This window comes from Callospermophilus lateralis, chromosome 14 (assembly GCF_048772815.1).
Source record: "Callospermophilus lateralis isolate mCalLat2 chromosome 14, mCalLat2.hap1, whole genome shotgun sequence".
NCBI lineage: Eukaryota > Metazoa > Chordata > Mammalia > Rodentia > Sciuridae > Callospermophilus > Callospermophilus lateralis.
Window position 1 is genome coordinate 18,262,494 of NC_135318.1, and position 19,365 is coordinate 18,281,858.

The 19,365-nt window shown below is 34.5% G+C and overlaps 1 protein-coding gene across 5 annotated transcripts in view; it reads left to right on the forward strand.

Annotated features, from left to right (window-relative positions):
* The window catches only part of Ncoa1 (nuclear receptor coactivator 1), a 232,400-nt gene that overhangs the window by 156,419 nt on the left and 56,616 nt on the right, over nt 1-19,365 (forward strand). For all 5 annotated transcript variants that reach the window (XM_076834033.2, XM_076834034.2, XM_076834035.1 and 2 more), the window contains 3 exons: nt 3,262-3,441; nt 5,895-5,990; nt 11,532-11,672. In XM_076834033.2, the coding sequence (XP_076690148.1) occupies nt 3,262-3,441; nt 5,895-5,990; nt 11,532-11,672 (417 nt within the window). The remainder of the gene's footprint in view (nt 1-3,261; nt 3,442-5,894; nt 5,991-11,531; nt 11,673-19,365) is intronic.

A 19,365-nucleotide genomic window follows, 5' to 3' on the forward strand; every position in this document is an offset into this window, starting at 1 on the left:
CTTCATCTGTTCCATTAAAATTGAGGCCTTAAAAAAAAAAAAAGATCACATTTAGTAGGAGAATTTAGTGCTCAGCTCTTTTTAAATTGCAGCCACTTCTTCTGCCTTTTAACAAGGCTTTTGTTATTTGTTTTGTAACACTTTGTTTTAATTTACATTATCAGTTACCAGTGGTTTTTAATGTTAGCAGTGGCATTATCCTTTTAACAAGGAACCATGATGAGAAAAAGAAAGCAATTTCAAAAAGATTAGGTTAACTGCTTTCCATCTGGATAAGTTAAACTGAGTTTTGTCAGAGTTTATACCTCCTAAGTCTAGATCTATCCTTTTGATTCCATTTCACAGATAATACAGAGTTTTGTGTTGTGATGTTATTTTCTTTTTCAGTACTTACAGTTTAAAAGATTTAGGTTCAAAAAGGTTACAAGTTATGTCAAGCAAATTAATTTGGACAATTTAAAAGAAATGTAATTAATATTATAAAATACAGGGGTTCTATTTTTTATTTTATTTATTTATTTTGGTACTATTTAACTCCGGGGCACTTTACAACTGAGCTGCATCTCCATCCCTTTTTATTTTTTATTTGAGACAGGGTCTTGCTGAGTTGCGCCAATGTGCCTGGCTTTTAAAGTATAGATCTAGAAAAGTCATGTAAAATATTTATCATCATATATTGCAGGGGGTCTATATGTTTGGAAGTGATCTTGCTAATTATTATTATTATTGCTTTAAGAAGATATGAGCCAGGCTCAGCGGTGCACAACTATAATCCCAGCAGTTTGGGAGGCTGAGGTAGGAATATTGCAAGTTCAAGGCCAGCCTCAACAACTTAACGAGAGCCTAAGTAACTTAGTGAGACCCTGTATCAAAAAAATAAAATAAAAAAGGCTGAATAAAAAGGGCTGGGTATGTAGCTTAGTAGTAAAGTACCCCTGTGTTAAATTCCCAGTACCAAAATTAGAAATTAAAAAAAGAAGATATGATAGTTGATGTTTAGCTTTTTCACTGCTGTGACCCAACCAGACCAATCGTAGAGGAAGAGTTGTTTATTTAGGGGCTCATGGTTTCAGAGATCTTAGTCCATAGAAGGCCAGCTCCAAGGTGAGGCAGAACATCATGGCGGAAGAGTGTGGCAGAGGGAAGCAGTTAGCATGATGATCAGTAAGCAGAGAGAGACTCCACTCTTCTGATACAAATATATAGCCCAAAGCCATGTTTCCAATTCCCACCTCCTCCAGCCACACCCTACCACTTAAGTTACCATTCAGTTATCCCCAATCAGGGGATTAATTCACTGATTGGGTTAAGACTCTTGGTACCCAATCATTTCTCCTCTGAACCTTCTTGCATTGTCTCACACGTGAGCTTTTGGGGAACACCTCACATCCAAACCATAACAGTTGACATATAAATTGTTAACAACATTACTTTAGTTGTGATCATTTCTCAACATTTTTAAAACTTTTCAAAAAGTCTTATGCTTTTTTTATAATGTAATAGGTTATGAGATTAAGGAAGTACATCATCCTCCCTGATACTATCTCTTCTTCTCTTGGATCCTTATGTTCCCTTTACTCTGAGCCTCCTTTCCACCCTTTATTTTTACTCTACCCTCTTTTCTTTTTACCTCAACTAAATGGAATTTGATGTTTAACTTAATTTCTTCTAGCAACATTTAGCAAGTAGCTTTCTTTTCAAATACCATTAGTAAGTTGAAACTTCCCCTTGTGACTAAATAGATATGGGTAAATATTATTCAAACCAGTGTCAAAAACTTAAAATTGGCTTTTTATCACTAATTCCTAAGAATTAGAGAACTTGAAACAGTTTATTCAGTTGCATGAGCGCTCTAAAAAAAATCACTATGTTAGTTTTACATTAATTTTATTCCATATTTCAATATATGTTCTTCAGAAGTGGGAGAGAAAACGACCTGGCCAGAAATCCTATACAAGTAAATCAGACATGCATGTAAAATGGCACCCATAGCTCTTTATTTTTTTTACCATTGTTTCCTCAATGGAATAGAAACTTTATTTCTTTTTAAAAAGAGGTAGTATGTGTTTATGGTAATTGGGGACCTGAAATGATAATTTCTATTAAAAAAAAAACTGGTTTAATATTTGACTTATAGTATCAAATGGTCTTAGGTGTTTTATTATTGAATTTTAGAGTATAAGTGAGACATAATGTGATGGAACCCTTTATTTTTAAAGATGAAGCAACTGGAAATCAAAGATTAATTAACCCAAACCTCACAGCTAGCAGAACCCAAGATTCTTTACTTCAGTATAGGTTTGTTTCTATGCTTTCCTCTAATAGTTGTAGAGTGATGAGATGTAAAAAAGAAAGTGGGTCAATGGAGAGTGTAAGGTAAGAAAACAGGCAGGGATGGTGAGAAAGCATCTGTATAAACCCTTCTACCACCTCATGACCTCCATGGTTTGACTATGACATTGTGACTGGAAATCATGGCCATTCACACAATGATTCCTACTTGAAATGCACAGACCCTTTTTCTATAACTGAATTCAATTTTCTTATACTGAATCAGATACCATGACTTTTTTTTAGTAATTTTTTTTTTTATTTTTTAGTTTTCGGTGGACATAACGTCTTTATTTTTTTATTTTTTATGTGGTGCTGAGGATCGAACCCAGCACCCCACACATGCCAGGCGAGCGCGCTACTGCTTGAGCCACATCCCCAGCCCCAATCTTTCTTTTTTGTATAATTTATTTTCTACTGAAGGCAAGGCATTGTAGCATATGAACTGTGCTAGTTAAATTAATAAAATATAAGAAAAATGGTTTTAAGAAACCAACATGCGGGCTGGGGTTGTAGCTCAGTGGTAGAGCACTTGCCTAACACATACGAAACCCTGGGTTTGATCCTCAGCACCACATAAAAAATAATTAAATAAAAAGGTATTGTGTCTATCTACAACTAAAAAAATAATCTGCTATAACATTCTGAGCAAAATAATAATTTTGAATTTGTCTTAATATATTAGAGTATTTGAGGGAGGGAGATCCTATATATTTTCTTGGGAAATGTTATGATTTTTAACTGGTAGATATTTAGGTTTGCCGAGGAAGATAAGTACCCTCTTGCCTTAGGATATTGTTAGATCTGAAGTGATCTGTCTTTTATTAGTTATCTAATTGACCAAATGCCTTGAAGTATATCTTTTGTATCTTTGGAGTTTGTACTTTTTCACCTTTTTCACAAGCACATATATCAATTTTCCTTCCCCAGTAAATGGAGTTCCTTGGCCTCAAGAGGCAACACGCCGAAATAGCCATACTTTTAACTGCAGGATGCTAATTCACCCTCCAGATGAGCCAGGTACTGAGAACCAAGAAGCCTGCCAGCGGTATGAAGTAATGCAGTGTTTCACTGTGTCACAGCCAAAATCGATTCAAGAAGATGGAGAAGGTAAAGAATAGACTGATTTTAAAATGTTTGGTTTTTCTGTGACTTGGAAAGACAGGGAGGGAATTAATTATGAACTGCCTTCTTCAGATATTATTTTTGTATACTGTATTATCTATTGCAGTAATTCAGTTTTCTTTCCTTCCTTCCTTCCTTCCTTCCTTCCTTCCTTCCTTCTTTCTTTCTTTCTCTTAACCACTAAACCATATCCCCACACCTTTTTAAAGTATTTTATTTAGAAACAGGGTCTTAATAAGTTGCTTAGGGCATCACTAAGTTGCTGACACTGGCTTTGAACTGCCTCAGCCTCCTGAGCTGCTATAATTTTAGACATGTGGCACCATGCCCAGCTGCTATGTATTTCTTAATATTTAAAAAAATTACTAACATCTAGAATCACCCCTTTAACATGCCTCCAAACTCTCAGCTATAAGGTGACACACTGAAATGTCAAATAATTTAAACCAACTTACTCTCAAGAAATAAGAGCTGTAACTAACTGTTGTCAGTTGGAAATGTACCACAGCTATTGAACAGCTCAGATTTTTAGAAAGTTTCAAGTTTAGAATGTAGGGAACATTAAAGCATAGAATAGATATTTTTCAGGCTGTGAAAGATAATTTATAAGGAGAAGGCTTGTGATTAGATGAAAATGTTGCTGAAGCTCTAATATGAACATGGTATTGGAATGGATTTAAATATGTGACAGTGGATAACTCTTCCATGTATACTTAGACTGAGCTAAGTTTAGGAACCACAAATTGGAACTGGAGTAAGGACCAAGAAAGGGAGCCAAAATTTAAGAATGGGACTTAAAAAAAATTGTGTATCCTAAAAACAGTTATTTGTCAGAAAAATAATACTTCTTTAGGAGTAAAGGTTGTTTTTCACATGTAATAATTATCTGCATGGTGGTTATCAGAATACTTTTTTGTAACCCTAAAGTACTGATGGGTTCAGGAAATTGACTAAAAAAGTATACTTTAAAACACAAAGTGTGGCCTCTCAGCGTCACCAGTTGCTGTGTGTGTGTGCGCGGAGGACTGAGCTAGCTCGCAATAAACACCTCTTTGCTGCTTACATCGACCTTGGGTCTCTGGTGGTCTTTGGGGGTCCCGAATTTGAGCATAATGTATGGGGGGCTCGTCCGGGATCCCCCTAATAAGTCTACCCAGACACCCCGATCGAGAGGTGATAAAAACCCCGCCGAAGCACTCATCCCCAGATGACAACCTGTTTTTCCCCAACCAGACCTCAAATGGAACTGACTTCTAAAAGGGAACTCATGTCCCTGAGTTTGGGAAGTTAAAGACTGTCCCCTGAGGATTACTGTTTACCAAGATGTAGAGATTGCCCAAATAGGCCCCCAACTGAGGAAACCATGATTGGTTCCCAAGTTTCCAGACAAAGGGGGGAATGAAAAACCAGCCTCTATCTCAGAGCAAAGCCTGTCCAAGAAAGGGACATGACCTTTGTCCTTGGAAAAACCCACAGAGCACTCCTAGGCACATTCCCACCCTGCTAAGTTGTTTATCTACAAATAACAAGAGAGATCTGCTGCCCCAGGTGTCCCTGACTCAGTCAGGCTAAGTGGAGATCCATAGCAACCCCCTAGCAGCCACCAATCAGCATGAGACAGGGAAATACCTGGGATGCCAGATGACCCTCCCAGTATTTTATGGTGGTTGATAACATATTGGGAAACCATGTAGTTCAGCACGTACACCCCTCTTGGCTTAAACCAATCAGTTCAAACGAATACCCCCTTTGTACTGACCAATCACCCCTAGACAACTTGTTCCCGCCAGTGAATGTGCTAATCATGTTTTAGAGTTGTTATTTGATTTTCCCGCGGTGTGTGATGATTTGCTAAAAGAGGCTATGATGTATGTGAAGTCCCTGCCCTCTCCAAAAAATGTATAAAAATGCTGCAAACCCTGGGTTCGGGGCCTCTCAGCGTCACCAGTTGCTGTGTGTGCGTGCGGAGGACCAAGCTAGCTCGCAATAAACACCTCTTTGCTGCTTACATGGGGCGGGGGGACAAAACAAAACACAAAGTGTTAAGAGCTCAGGATGTAGCTCAGGGGTAGAGCAACTGCTTAGCATGTGCAAAAACCTTGGATTTAATCCTCAGCACCAAAAAACAAAACATGGTGCTGCTTAAATCTAATCAAAATTAGTACTTCCAGTTGTTATCATCCAAATACATGAGATGTATTTGTTTCTACTTTATGTAAGAGCATTCCATGGGAAGGAATATTTTATTTTAACTTTCTTCTAACGAGAGCTGCCAGTTTCTGGTTGCTAGAAACTTTAGTATACTCTTAGACCAAAGAGATTACAAATATTATGTCAAATCTTGTAATATATATTGTTTTTATAAAAATCTTTAACAGCAGATAGTTATAAACCATTGTCTCTACCTTCTTTCCTCAATTTCTCCTTTTTTTGGACAGATTTCCAGTCATGTTTGATTTGTATTGCACGGAGATTACCTCGGCCTCCAGCTATTACGGGTGTAGAATCGTTTATGACAAAGCAAGATACTACAGGTACTTACTATAAAGTTCAGAATGTTCCAGAGGTATTCATCATATGATTCTGCCCTTAAAACTGATTACATTCAAAATGTTATATCCTCCTGTTCTGTGATATTCAGCCTTTGCTTTCTGTGTCTTATACAGAAAATATTTTGAATAGTTTTCTTGATATTGTGCATTTTAGATGCTATCATCTTTGTCATAAAATAGGGTGCTGGAGAGAACAATATTTATTTAACTATTCATATGCCTATATTTGGTTATAATTTTTTACAATTATGGAAAAATGTTTAAAGAAATTTTGAAATAGTAGATACATAAATATATATAGATATTCATAAATATATTTACAAAGGGGTATGCATATAGTGGTTTTAATATTATGCTTAAATGTATATACCATTTCTCTTTTTTCTTTAAATTTATTTAGCACGTACTGATTGCGTTCTGAGTAGCTATCACTATGTATGATTGCTCATGGTGTATACGATTGAGCAAAAATCAATGATGTAATTATATATTGTGGTATGTTTTATGATGATAAGTGTGGGAGGTGGTGTAAAGGAGGATCTGCTTTAAAATCAGCGGCTCTAAAAAGCCTATCTGAGGCTCAAGCTGATATTGAGCCCTTGGGTCCCAAAGGATAAAGTAATGCCAGCTGTCCAAGTGTGAGTGTTGGAAGGGGACATTGAGGAAGGGTCTTAGTGCAGAGTGAGTACTCCTCATTGAGCAAACAATTGAAAATGCCCTAAGACAAATAAAGTAGAGAGGTGTGTTGGAAGAACTAACAGAAGGGCAACAGAGATGCAAAGTGAGTAATGAGGAGAGTCCCTGAAAATAAGCCCTTCTTTTTTTTAATGTATATGTGTGTGTGTGTGTGTGTGTGTGTATATATATATATATATATATATATATATATATATATATATATATATATATATTTAGTTTTCTGCAGACACAACATCTTTATTTGTATGTGGTGCTGAGGATCGAACCCAGCGCCTCCCACATGCCATGTGAGCACACTACCACTTGAGCCACATCCCCAGCCCCTAAGCCCTTCTTTTTAAAGTCTGACTTTAATTTGTTTTTCAGTGAGAAATTTCTATTGTTGGGGGCTGGGGTTGTAGCTCAGTGGTAGAGCACTCGCCTAGCATGTGCGAGACGCTGAGTTTGATCCTCAGCACCACATAAAAATAAATAAAGGTATTGTGTCCAACTACAACTAAAAAAAATTTTTAAAAATTGCTATTGTTCTTTGTAATTCCTATACATTTGTCCTAAATTGATTAATTTTATCTTCATCCTAACACATCAGGTGTTCATGCTTTTACATCAATCAGAGTTAAATCTCTATTACTCACCTAATTTTAATATATAGGTAAATAATGGGAGATATACATTTGAGTAAAATGTGATTTTTTTTTGCTCTTTTTTTTATTTGTTTTAATTAGTTACACATGACACTACAATGATCTTGACGTATCATACATTTGAATCAGATGGGGTATAATTTCTCATTTTTCTGAATGTACAGGTAGCAGAATCACATTGGTCATGCAGTCACGTATATACCCACAGCAATAATAATGTCTATTTTATTCTGCTGTCCTTCCTTTCCCCCCTCCCCTCCCCTCCCCTTCCCTCCCCTCCCATCACTTCTCTCTACCCAATCAAATGTGACACACTTCTTTTTTTTTTCTTTTTCCTCACTTCATCATACATGTATTCTGTATAACGATGAGGTTCTCCTTCCATCTTCTATGCAACTCCCTTTCTCCCTCCCTTTCCCTCCCACCTCTCTTCCTTATTTAGTGATAATCTTCTTCTCATGCTCTTCCTCCCTACCCCATTTTGAGTCACCCCCCTTATATCAGAGAAGACATTTGGCATTTGTTTTTTAGGGATTGGCTAACTTCACTTAGCATAATCTGCTCTAATGCTATCCATTTCCCTGCAAATGCCATGATCTTATTATTTTTTAGTGATGAGTAATATTCCATTGTGTATATATGCCACACTTTTTTTATCCATTCATCCATTGAAGGGCATCTAGGTTGGTTCCACAGTCTAGCTATTGTGAATTGTGCTGCTATAAACACTGATGTGGTGGTGTCCCTGAAGTATTTTGACTAAATAAATGACATAGATTTTAGCTAAAAAAAAAAAAAAAAAAAAAGAAGATAATCAGTTGTCTTTTGACTAAATAAAATGTGATTTAAAAAAAAATCACTTCTATTGAATTTTATTCTTTGTTGAAATTCAGTTTTAATTAAGTGAATTTTTTTACTTATGGCATTATTTACATGATCTTTATGTTTAATAAATATTTTAGTTCCTAAAATCTAATATTCTTGGGTTATAGGCTTGGTTTTAGTTTTTGAAAAATAAGCTCCCAGCTCCTTTGCGTGTGTGTATCATGATGCTGGGGACTGAACTCAGTGGTGCTTTACCAGTGAGCAACACCCCAGCCCTTTTTAATTTTTATTTGAGGCAGGGTCTTATAAGTTGCCAAGGCTGACCTCTGACTTGCAATTCTTCCACCTAGCTTCCTATATTGCTGAAATTACAGGCATGTACCACTATGCCCTCCAACTGCTTTTCCTAAAGAGTGGGTATGGATAAATTAGCACAGTTAATAGAAAATGGTAAGGAGAATGTTTATGAGCTTGGAGAGACAGCACCTGAAGATAGTAGTTAATAATTATCACACTTTCCTTCATTCCCTTTTTGAGTCTACCATGATTCATGTTGCTTTCCATTTTTTACCAGTGAACAGCACTGGAAAAATAAATGAACCCGTAGTAAAACCAGAAATATTTTATATGAAGAAAAAATAAGAGTTCACTGAAAATCAAAAGCTGGTCTTTTGTGTCAATATCTGGTTAATATAAAAAGAAACCAAATAAGGGCTTTATGAGATAGCAGAATGAAAACTCGTTGGAAAGGGTGACTGTCAGACTGCAGAATAAATGCCAGAAATGAGAGAGGCCTGAAATTTCAGAAGATAATTTAGGAGCAGTCTACTTTAGCTTTTCCTCATATTACATTTCTAATTAATTAAATCCTAAATTGGATCATTTTAAAGAATGTATTTTCCCATGGGAACAATGTTAATAATACTGATAGTTTTTTTTCTAAGGACCAAAAATTAAAGTTTCAGCTATACCTGACAGCATGCATAAATATATAAAATTTAACAATGATCATTTTAAATAAAAATATCAACCTCTAGGCCATAAATAATTTTGATCCAGAGGGAACCTCAAAGACTACAGAATCTAGCTTATTCATTTTATGAATGAAGAAATGATAACTGATTACTGCAATTAGAAATCTTTACCCTGAATATAGAATTCTGCTTTTATATTATATTGCCTTCTACTATTGAAAGAGTCATCGTTGTGCTGTACACACTTGTACAAAGATACCAGAGGAATATAAAATATACTTAAAGTGTAAAACTAACATTTTATCATAGAATTGACTTTGCCAAAAATAATAACAAACTAAAATAATTATTCAATAATTACTTTCTTAAACTTTAGTAATGTGTTTTTAACTCTGCATGGGGTAATCCATGTCCCTTAAAAAGAAAAAGAAAAAAGCCTCCTACCAGAAAATGTTGAAGAGTGGTTTTTTGTTGTTGTTGTTTTCCATTTGGTTGGTTGGTGGTTATTGGTTAAGTTTTCCTCTGACAAGCAGAAGTATTCTAAATCAAGCCATTCATGATTCTCCTCTAAAGTAGTCATTGCATTACCCCATCACTTAATCACTTCTTCCACTGTAGTCCCACAATTCCAGTCTCTCTTCCTGTCTTCTGGGCCAACATTGACATAAAAACAGACACAGGTCTGGGGTTGTGGCTCAGCAGTAGAGCACTTGCCTAGCAGATGTGAGGCACTGGGTTTTATCTTCAGCACCACATATAAATAAAAAAAATATAAAGATATTATGTCCATCTATAACTAAATGTATTTTTTTAAAAAGGAATTATTAAGGGACTGGCGTTGTGGCTCAGTGGTAGAGCACTTGCCTTGCGTGTGTGAGGCATTGGGTTTGATTCTTGGCACTACATATAAATAAGTGAATAAAATAAAAATCTGTCAACCAATAAAAATTTTTTTTTTTTAAAAAAGGAATTAGTTAATTGGGAAGGCACACATAGTGTAATAGATCTGAGTTGATTGTATGGGGAAAAGGAAGATGGGTAAAACACAATCCGGCATTCACAGAGAAAATATTAATGGTGAATAAAGATGAAAAATACTCAACATCATTAGTAATTGAGGAAATTCAAATTTAGGTCACAATGAGATACCATTTTTCACCTACTAATTTGAAAAATAAAGGTACCTGGCAATACCAAGTCATGGAAAGGATGTTAGGTTAGCAGTAAATTTTTTGGTGATGGGGATTAAACTCGGAACTTCATACATGCTAAGCACATGCTCTGCCACTGAGCTACTTCCCAGAGCCAACAATAACTCTGAAACATTGCTGGTAGGTACAGGTTTCTGAAAAGTAGTTTTAAGTTAGTGTTATAAAGAACATTTGAAAAACCTGCAATCCAGTTCTAGTCCTACATATATACCCTAGAGAAATTCTCACATATATGTACCATGGTACATGTGAAAGATGTTCATAGCAACATTGATTGAAATGGCAAAAAAAACTGGGACCACTTTAGATGCCTATTCATAAGAGAAATAAAGACAGAGGGGAATGGGACAAAGGCAGAATGTGCACATAATGGAGTGATATTAGTAATGTCAAGTTCTGAAGTTGGATGGTAGGTTTAGATACTAGGTTATATAATATAATTTCTAATTTAAATATATTTAACCTATGTTATTTTGTGTGAATATAAGATTGTATAAAATATATGATAAAACAGATCTGAAGAATCACAAACTAGATTAATTGGCCCCTGACTGACGAATAACTAATAAATTCTCTCATAACCACATGGAAAATTTGATCACATATGGCAACAACAGCAGATTACCACTGGCTTTTATAAAACAGTATGCTCTGTGTGTATAATGCCTAGCACATCTTAATGTTTTCACTTATTTTCTTTTTCTAATTTGACTTCTGTTGCCTCGGTCTTTGTTTAGATCAGTGTTGCCTATAGCCCTTTCTGCCTAGAAAGGGAAAGACTTGCTTACTTTCTAGTATTTTTTTCATCACTGCCTTTCTTTCCCAAATCAGCATATAACAGGCCAAATGGAAGAGCAAGCCAGAGAAGTTTGAACTGCATTAGTCTCAGCAACTTCAGGTCATTATGATATAGCTGTAATATTCGGCTGGAACTGAATTTTAGGTTGTGCTATACTAGTGTATAACATGCTTTAAAACCAAAGCAATTCTTCATCATGTCCCTAGTATATTACATTACCATATGTAATAAAAATTAATAGTGATTTTAAAGCTTTTGTCTGTCAAGCATTGGAGAGAGAGTATATTCCTTAGATGCAGTTTTTAGTTTTGAAATATGAAAGATTTGTATTAAGAGGCTATCAGAAATGTAAACTTTTATTCTTTACATAGGTAAAATCATCTCTATCGATACTAGTTCTCTGAGAGCTGCTGGCAGAACTGGCTGGGAAGATTTAGTGAGAAAATGCATTTATGCTTTTTTCCAACCTCAGGGCAGAGAGCCATCTTATGCCAGACAACTGTTTCAAGAAGGTAAAGTTTTCTCTCAATTATTTTCAGTAATCTTGCTCTTTATTAATATTGAATAGTTTGTGTAGAACTTATGGCTTGATAAGTATTTTCTCCAAATTATAGTTTGTGTAACAATCAGTTGTAGGAAAGGAAGAAATGGGTAAGCAAAGTAACTCATGAGTGGATCCTGAAATTCAGGATGCACATTCTAAAGAACAGGATGTCATGTGGTGGTCACTCACTCATTCATTTGTTCATTCATTCAGCAGACATATATCAAATTCCTAACATGCATAGAACATTGTGTGATAAGGCACCAAAGATACAGTGGTGACTAAGAATCAGGGTTTTACCTTTAAGCAACTCAGAATGTATGAGGAAAATATATGACAGCTCTAAAAATCAGTGTGACATATAATAGCGGTATAACCAAAGAAAAAATTAATTCTGACTTGGAGAATCAAGGATGAATTCAGAAAAGAAGTGATATTTTTGTCTGGCTCTTAAACATCATTCCCAGGAGAGAAGCGTGCCAGAGAACTTTTGGATATGGAGATCAGTACTGTGCATGTTAACTTCATGACTGTTGAAGCACCTGTGTCTCCTGACGAAGGTTGAAGTTCCAAGTCAAAAACTATGTCCTATAAAATTACTACCTCTTGAATAACTACTGTCTTAGTAAATTCTTGGGAATCTAAAAGGAGTATATTCCTTATCCTGAAGGAATTAAATAGTACTATAAGATAGGTAGGGAAATTATTTGAGAATTAAGGTCAGAAAGTTCACAGAGATTCAGAATTAAGGGATTTTGATGTACTTCTAAAATAATGCTGTGTAATTTTGGCAGCCTAATTAATATTCCTTTTCCAGTATAATTTATTCTGTAACCTTGATTTAGCCTCTTTCTATGGCTATCTAATTCAAGATTATAGAATAAATTAGAGTATGTGGCTTTCCTGAAGAAAAATTTAAAATTTTTTTCCTTGTTGTTATCCTTTTAATTTTAACATTTCCCTCATAGCATTAGATTTGCTCAGTTTACAGATGATTTTTCCATTCATTACATTTTAGGTCAATTGCTTCCTATTAAAATATGGAAGTAGCTTGATTTTTTTTTTTTTTCTTGGAGCCATCTATATAAATCTCACAGTCCTGGTTACTTCTTCCTACTGATCATTGGCCTCCAGTGGGCCTTACTAAGCTCATGCTACCCCACAAGGTTGTATTTCACCAAGTAGATCCAAGAATCTGTACTTAGTTAAAGTTCTCTAGGCAATCCCAGAGTACAGCCAGGTTTGGAAACCATTATAATAAGTAACTAAAACCATCCACCAGGTGCAAACTTTGTGATATCCTCTACCCAGAGTGGCATTTGACTTTTACATAGTCTTCACTCACTGCCTAACACACTGATGTACTGTGTTGGTCTCTTTGACTTTTGCTTTAAATTAGGCCATCCGAGGCTTTACTTAAAAGACTTAATTTTATTTGCCTATAATTTATATAAATTTCCTACAAGAAGTCCAGATTATTATTTCATTGTCCAAATGACTGGGCTCCCCATAGATAAAATTGAGCCATACTATAAGATACATATTTCTAAACCATTAGAATTCTCTATAAAACAGATTGATTAAAGGAACTAATCTCTCATTAACATATGAATTGAAACAATTTAGAGGCAAATGTAAAGAATATAAACAATCCAATACCCCTTCCCCTGTAGTTGTTTCTTTATGTCTTCTCCATCAACTTTTTTAGACAATGAATTCTAAATTAGAAAATGAATTCTAAATTCATTTTTAGAAATGACTTGTGTTTGCCTTAGAGTTAAGATATCCAGTTTACATGATTCTGATTGTAGTACTTTGGAGATTCTGGATATTTTGCCAAACAGCTTTCATGGATGGAGCACATCCTTTTCTGATATTTTATGATCAGCACTATGCAGACTGGTCGGAGAAATGTGGTCCCTGCAACACTTACGTGAGAATCACCCATTAAGTATATTGACCTGTTGAATTAAAATCTCAGATGAAGGCTCAGTTATCTTAGCCAGCCTCAAGTATAATACTTAAGTTTAATAACCATTGATTCCTTAAGAATGGAGAGAGGTATAATTTGCATTTTCAGCTTTCTTTCTGCCTCCTTCACTCAGGGACAATGTGAAATGAATGAGACATACTCCTGTTACAATGTTTGTTACCAAAAAGACAAAAGAAGCTGGGCATGGTGGCACATACGCTTATAATTGCAGCTACTCAGGAGGCTGAGGCAGGAGGATTACAAGTTCAAAGCCAACTTCAACAACTTAGTGAGGCCCTAAGCAACTTAGCAAAACCCTGTCTCAAAAGAAGAAAAGGATTGGGAATGTGGCTCAGCAGTTGAATACCCCTGGGTTCAATTTCTGGTATCAAAAAAAAAGAATGAAAGATAACAAATGATGATGAGAATGTGGGAAAAAGAGAACCCTTGCATGCTTTCAATCAGAATGTAAATTAGTTAAAGCTGTTATGGAAAAACAGTATGACAGTTTCTTAAAAAATTATAAATAGAACTAACAGATGACCCAGGAATCCCACCCCTGGGTATGCATTCAAAGGAAATTGAGTCAGTTTGTTGAAGAGACATCTGCATTCCCATGTTTATTACAGTAATATTCAGTATAATAGCCAAGATATGGAAACAATCTCAGGCGTTTAACAAATGAATGAATGGAAATGAAGAAAATGCAATATATATTCACAATGGAATATTGTTCAGCCATAAAAAAGAAGGAAATACTGTCATTTGTGACAACATGAATCAACCTGGAGATCGTTATGTTAAGTACTATAATTGAGTCTCAGAAAGACAAATACCACATGATCTCACTCATTTGTGAAATCTAAAATAGTTTATCTCCAAGAAATAGAGAGTAGAATGGTAGTTACCAAAGGCTGGGTGTTTGACAGAGGCAAGAGGAGTTATTGAGGTGATGTTGATTAAGGATTATAGTTAGATAGAAAGAAGACTTTTAAGACGTAGTATAGTGACTATAATTAATGACAGTGTATTCTTAAGGAATACTGGGAGAATAGATGTTAGACCTTCTCATCACAAAAATGATAACCATGTCGGGTTAATTAGCTAGATTTAATCATCCACAATGAATATGTATTCAAAGCATCATACAAAACAGATAAACAAGATCATCTGTCAATTTAAATGAATAAATAAATTGGGAAAAGAGTGAAACAAATTATGACACTATATCCTTGATTTCACATAAAACTTTATAGTGATTGATATTTGGCAAGAAATATTTGTCCTCCATCTGTCATCATTTCTTGCCCCATTAACTTACTCTTTGAAAGCAGCAACTGGTGTAAAATCCTAATATGCATTAAAAATTTTAGTTCTTAGCTTAGTTTTTCAGCTTCTTTTGGCAGAGACAACTCAAAAAGTGGTTTTAAAGGCCATTTACTATTTTCCTCAGTCAAATTTGGAAATGCATTATAGTCATGTAAGAATACTTGGGATGCTGGGGCTGGGGCTCAGTGGCAGAGCGCTTGCCTCATACAGGTGAGGCACTGGGTTTGATCCTCAGCACCACATAAAAATCAATAAATGAAATAAATTTTTTTTAATAAAAAAGAATATTTGGGAGCACTTTACATGAACTAGATTACACATGTGGTTCTCCATTGAGACTGGGGAAGGGTGTTTTAGGATTGCTTGAAGAACTGTTTAAAACTAGGAGGAGTTTCATGCAATTGGAATTAATTTGGAAAAAGTTCCTAAGTTCTGTTCAGTTCAGAACCATTGCTTTAAAAGAGGGTCTGGGTTAGAATGCTTCCCAAGGTATTTGGCCCTGCTCCCATACTACTAAATAAACTTTGTTACTAAGACTTATTTTCCACAGAATACTTTTTCCTGTAGCACATCTATCTACAGTTTTGGAGAGTGCTCATCATGGGAAATATGGGCTATATGATGGGCTATATAATCTACAAACTAGTTTTATGAAAGTTTTGTTTACCTACTTATAGTGATGTAATAGAGCATCATTTCATGTCTTCAAAGTGTTCATGATATATGAAAAAGTGGGCTAAGAAATATAGAGTATGATCTTTTCCTTGTATATTTTTCTATATACCCTATTCTAGAAGATTAACAAAATGTTAATAGTGGTTATCTCTGAGTGATGGGGTTACAAATGACTTTACTTGTTCTTTGTTCATCTTTCTATTACCTTAACTTTATAATTACAAATGAAGGTATTTTTGTTTTTTAAAAGATATCACACCTAGACTTGGGAAAGGGTTTATTGCATCAAGAAGTTTGAAAATATTGCTATAAGCATAGGTACCCATATTAATGATTAATCAAAATGTTCTTTTAATGTAGTTAAACCCAGGGTATACATGGCAGAGTGAACTGAAAATCTTTCTATGTCAAACTTCATTGAAAATATTTAGAATATTTGTTTACTTTCCTCCCATAGAAATTTTGATACACTGAATAGAGTTTATTCATTGGCAATCTTAGAACTTCCGGGAGCAATTATTTTTCTTTAACTGATAACATTTTTTAGAAATTGCATTCTTTTCTGTATATATCTAGGGAAATACCAAAAAGAAACACAAACTGATACCAACATTGACTTGTAGTATCCTGCCACACATTTTGTATCCCATCATATATTTTGTACCCTGCCATACATTTTATACCACCCATTTTTGAACATTGATGAGGAATGCTAATTTTGAGGTTACCTCATCACCAAATTAGGAGGGAGCAAAATTCCAAATAGCTCTATTTCTATAGCTGGCATTACCAAGGAAAATTTAATGTTTCTTTGGCTATGTAGACTCGGTTGAGTCTTTTCTGGGAAAGAAAAACATGAAGTTTTCCCAATAAAGATTTTTGGAGGGTTTTTAGGGTATTAGTAATACCTATTCAGTTATATCCCTGTGTAGTAAATGTTCCAAAAAGTTTTAGAAATGAGCAAAAAAGTCAGAGATCAAAATGCTACTAGCTGTATAGCTGGAAATACGATATTAGAAGTGAGGACAAGGCCTGTAATCAAAATAAACATTAAAACCCACTTAAAAGGGAAATTTGGTGTGCAGAGTAAATGTTTGTCCAACCGAGTCTGTAAATAGCTGTGGGTACCTTACTCATCTCTCAATACAAAGTGTTGGTGATGGTTATACATAATTGAAGCTATTGGTGTAAATGGGGTTTAGGGATTACTAAATGTGTGTATGACATTTGTACTTCATAAGCTGCTTATTTGTTGTTTATTTGGGCTTTAGATTCAGGAAATATTCAAAACCTGCTATGTACTAGACTCCATGCTTAGATATTATCCCACAATCTTAACTGGCTCCATTTAAGTAATAATAAACTGAAATTGACTAATGTTAATTTGCACTAAATCCTAAACTTACAAATGACACAGTGAGAAATCAGGCCTAAATCTGAGTCCTTGGCTTATTCTTTTAGTTGATCTGTGCTGCCTTGCTGTTTACTACCTCTTCATCTGAAAAATTAAGCACCAGAATTTTAGTTAACTGGAAAAACTTATTGGGTTCTAATTAATTGGCATTTTAAGAGCTGTAAATAGGCTTAGTGAATAGAGTGCTTGCCTAGCATGTTCCAGACCTTGGGTTCAATCCCCAGCAGAGCAAAAAAAAAAAAAAAAAAAAGAAAAATAATTAAATGTAACTTTTTTCTCATTTCAAACTCTGACTTTATAGATTGTAATATGCTGTCTTATTCCTCACAATATAATCAAAAATGAATAACCTAACTTCACCTGTGTGAGGTCTTGGGTTCAACACTGAAAGAAAAAAAGAATCTAACTAAAAATCTTGAACATAATAAGTCTTAATCATTTCAATTAAGTTCACATCCTAGTTTTAGTACTTTGGCAGATTTGTTATGGTATAGACTTACTGTAGATTCTGCCTTCTTCAGTTAATTTGGATACCCAACATTAAAATAGAGCATATTTTCTCTTAAAATAAGGGTAATTTCTCTTAAAGTAGTATGATAATTTTCTTGCATTAATTGAGTGCCTCAAATTTCAAAAATTTTACAAGTTTAGATATAGTTCTACAAGTTTAGACAGCATAACTAGAAGACTATTGATGTTTCTGTAATCCACATTATATATCTTAAAATTCTCAGTTTGACCTGAGAATCATTTTATAGGGCTTGTCAATAAAGAAATTTCTTTTCATTAATTTCCATTACAAAATTAAGTCAGATTCCTATAAGAGTAAAAACATATGTGAGAACTAAGATTGAAAATATGTCCTTTAAAGAAAAGTTATGCTATTTAAGAGGCCAAGATGGGAGAATTGCAAGTTCAAGGCCCCTGAGAAATTTATCAACACCCTATCTCAAAATTAAATGAGAAATTAAAAGGGAAAAAAAAGGGCTTATAACATAGCTTAGTGTTAAGAGCACTTGCCTTGTATGTATGAGGCCCTAGGTTCAAATCCTAATACTTAAAAAAAATTATGGCAGCTGATCACACATCAGCATTAGCTTAATTAGATGAGATTCAAAACAAAGATCAATTAGCACTTACTGGATGATTTTGTAGCAAAGCATAGTGCAAGATTCAATGGAGAGTAGAAAACAAGTATGGGACATAGTACCAAACCTTATGCTTATTGTAGCTAATGAAGAAAAATAAATGCATAAAAGGGATATGGGAAAAATGTTTAAGAAGTAATGAGAGGTAAGGTTGAAAATGCATTTGAAAGTCAGATTATTTAGTGCTGTGCTATCCAGTATGATAGTCAGTAGTCAATTGTGGCTCTAGACCACTTAAAATGTGCCTAGTGTGACTAAGGAACTGAATTTCAATTTTATTTAATTTTAAGTAGACATATGTGGCTGATGGCTACTGTAAAAAACAGTGCGGCTCTGTAGACTAGCCAGTGAGTATTTTCCAGCAGATGGACCTACTAAAGAGAAATAAACAAGATAAGGAAATGGATAAAATGGTATAAGTAAAATAACATGAAACACATTTTATGTCTTTTCTAACCCTTTATTTATCTTTAGCTTTTTCAGTTTATTTTAAAATTCCACTTTATAGTTGGGATTATTAATATAACTTTAGGATTTTCTACAACATTTACTTAAATCCTTCCACAGAAATTATAAGTCTCCCTTAAAAACTCTTTTTCATCATTTATTATTTTATTAGACAGTAAATTTCTTCATTCTTAAATTTGGTAAATGTACCAGTGCTTTAGCTGAAATTGCCAGATGGGTAAGGAATGTGGTTGATTCAATAGAAAATAAATTTTATTTATTTGTTTGTTTATATGTGGTGCTGAGAATCAAACCCAGGGCTCACACATGCTAGTCAAACACTCTACCTCTGAGCCACAACCCCAGCCCCTGAACATAATAAGTCTCAATCATTTCAATTAAGTTTATATCCTAGTTTTAGTACTTTGGCAGATTTGTTATGGTATAGATTTACTATAGACTCTGCCTTCTTCAGTTAATTTGCATACCCAAGACAATAAAATAGAGCATATTTTTTCTTAAAGTAATACGTAGCTTCAAAAATTATTTGCTAATTGATCATTTTTAAGTCTCTTTCACATGTATTTTAAAATATAATTGAAACCCCTCCTGAAATGTCCTTGAAATATAGTACTAATATTTATTACTGGGTAAACTGTAATAACCATTTGTGGTA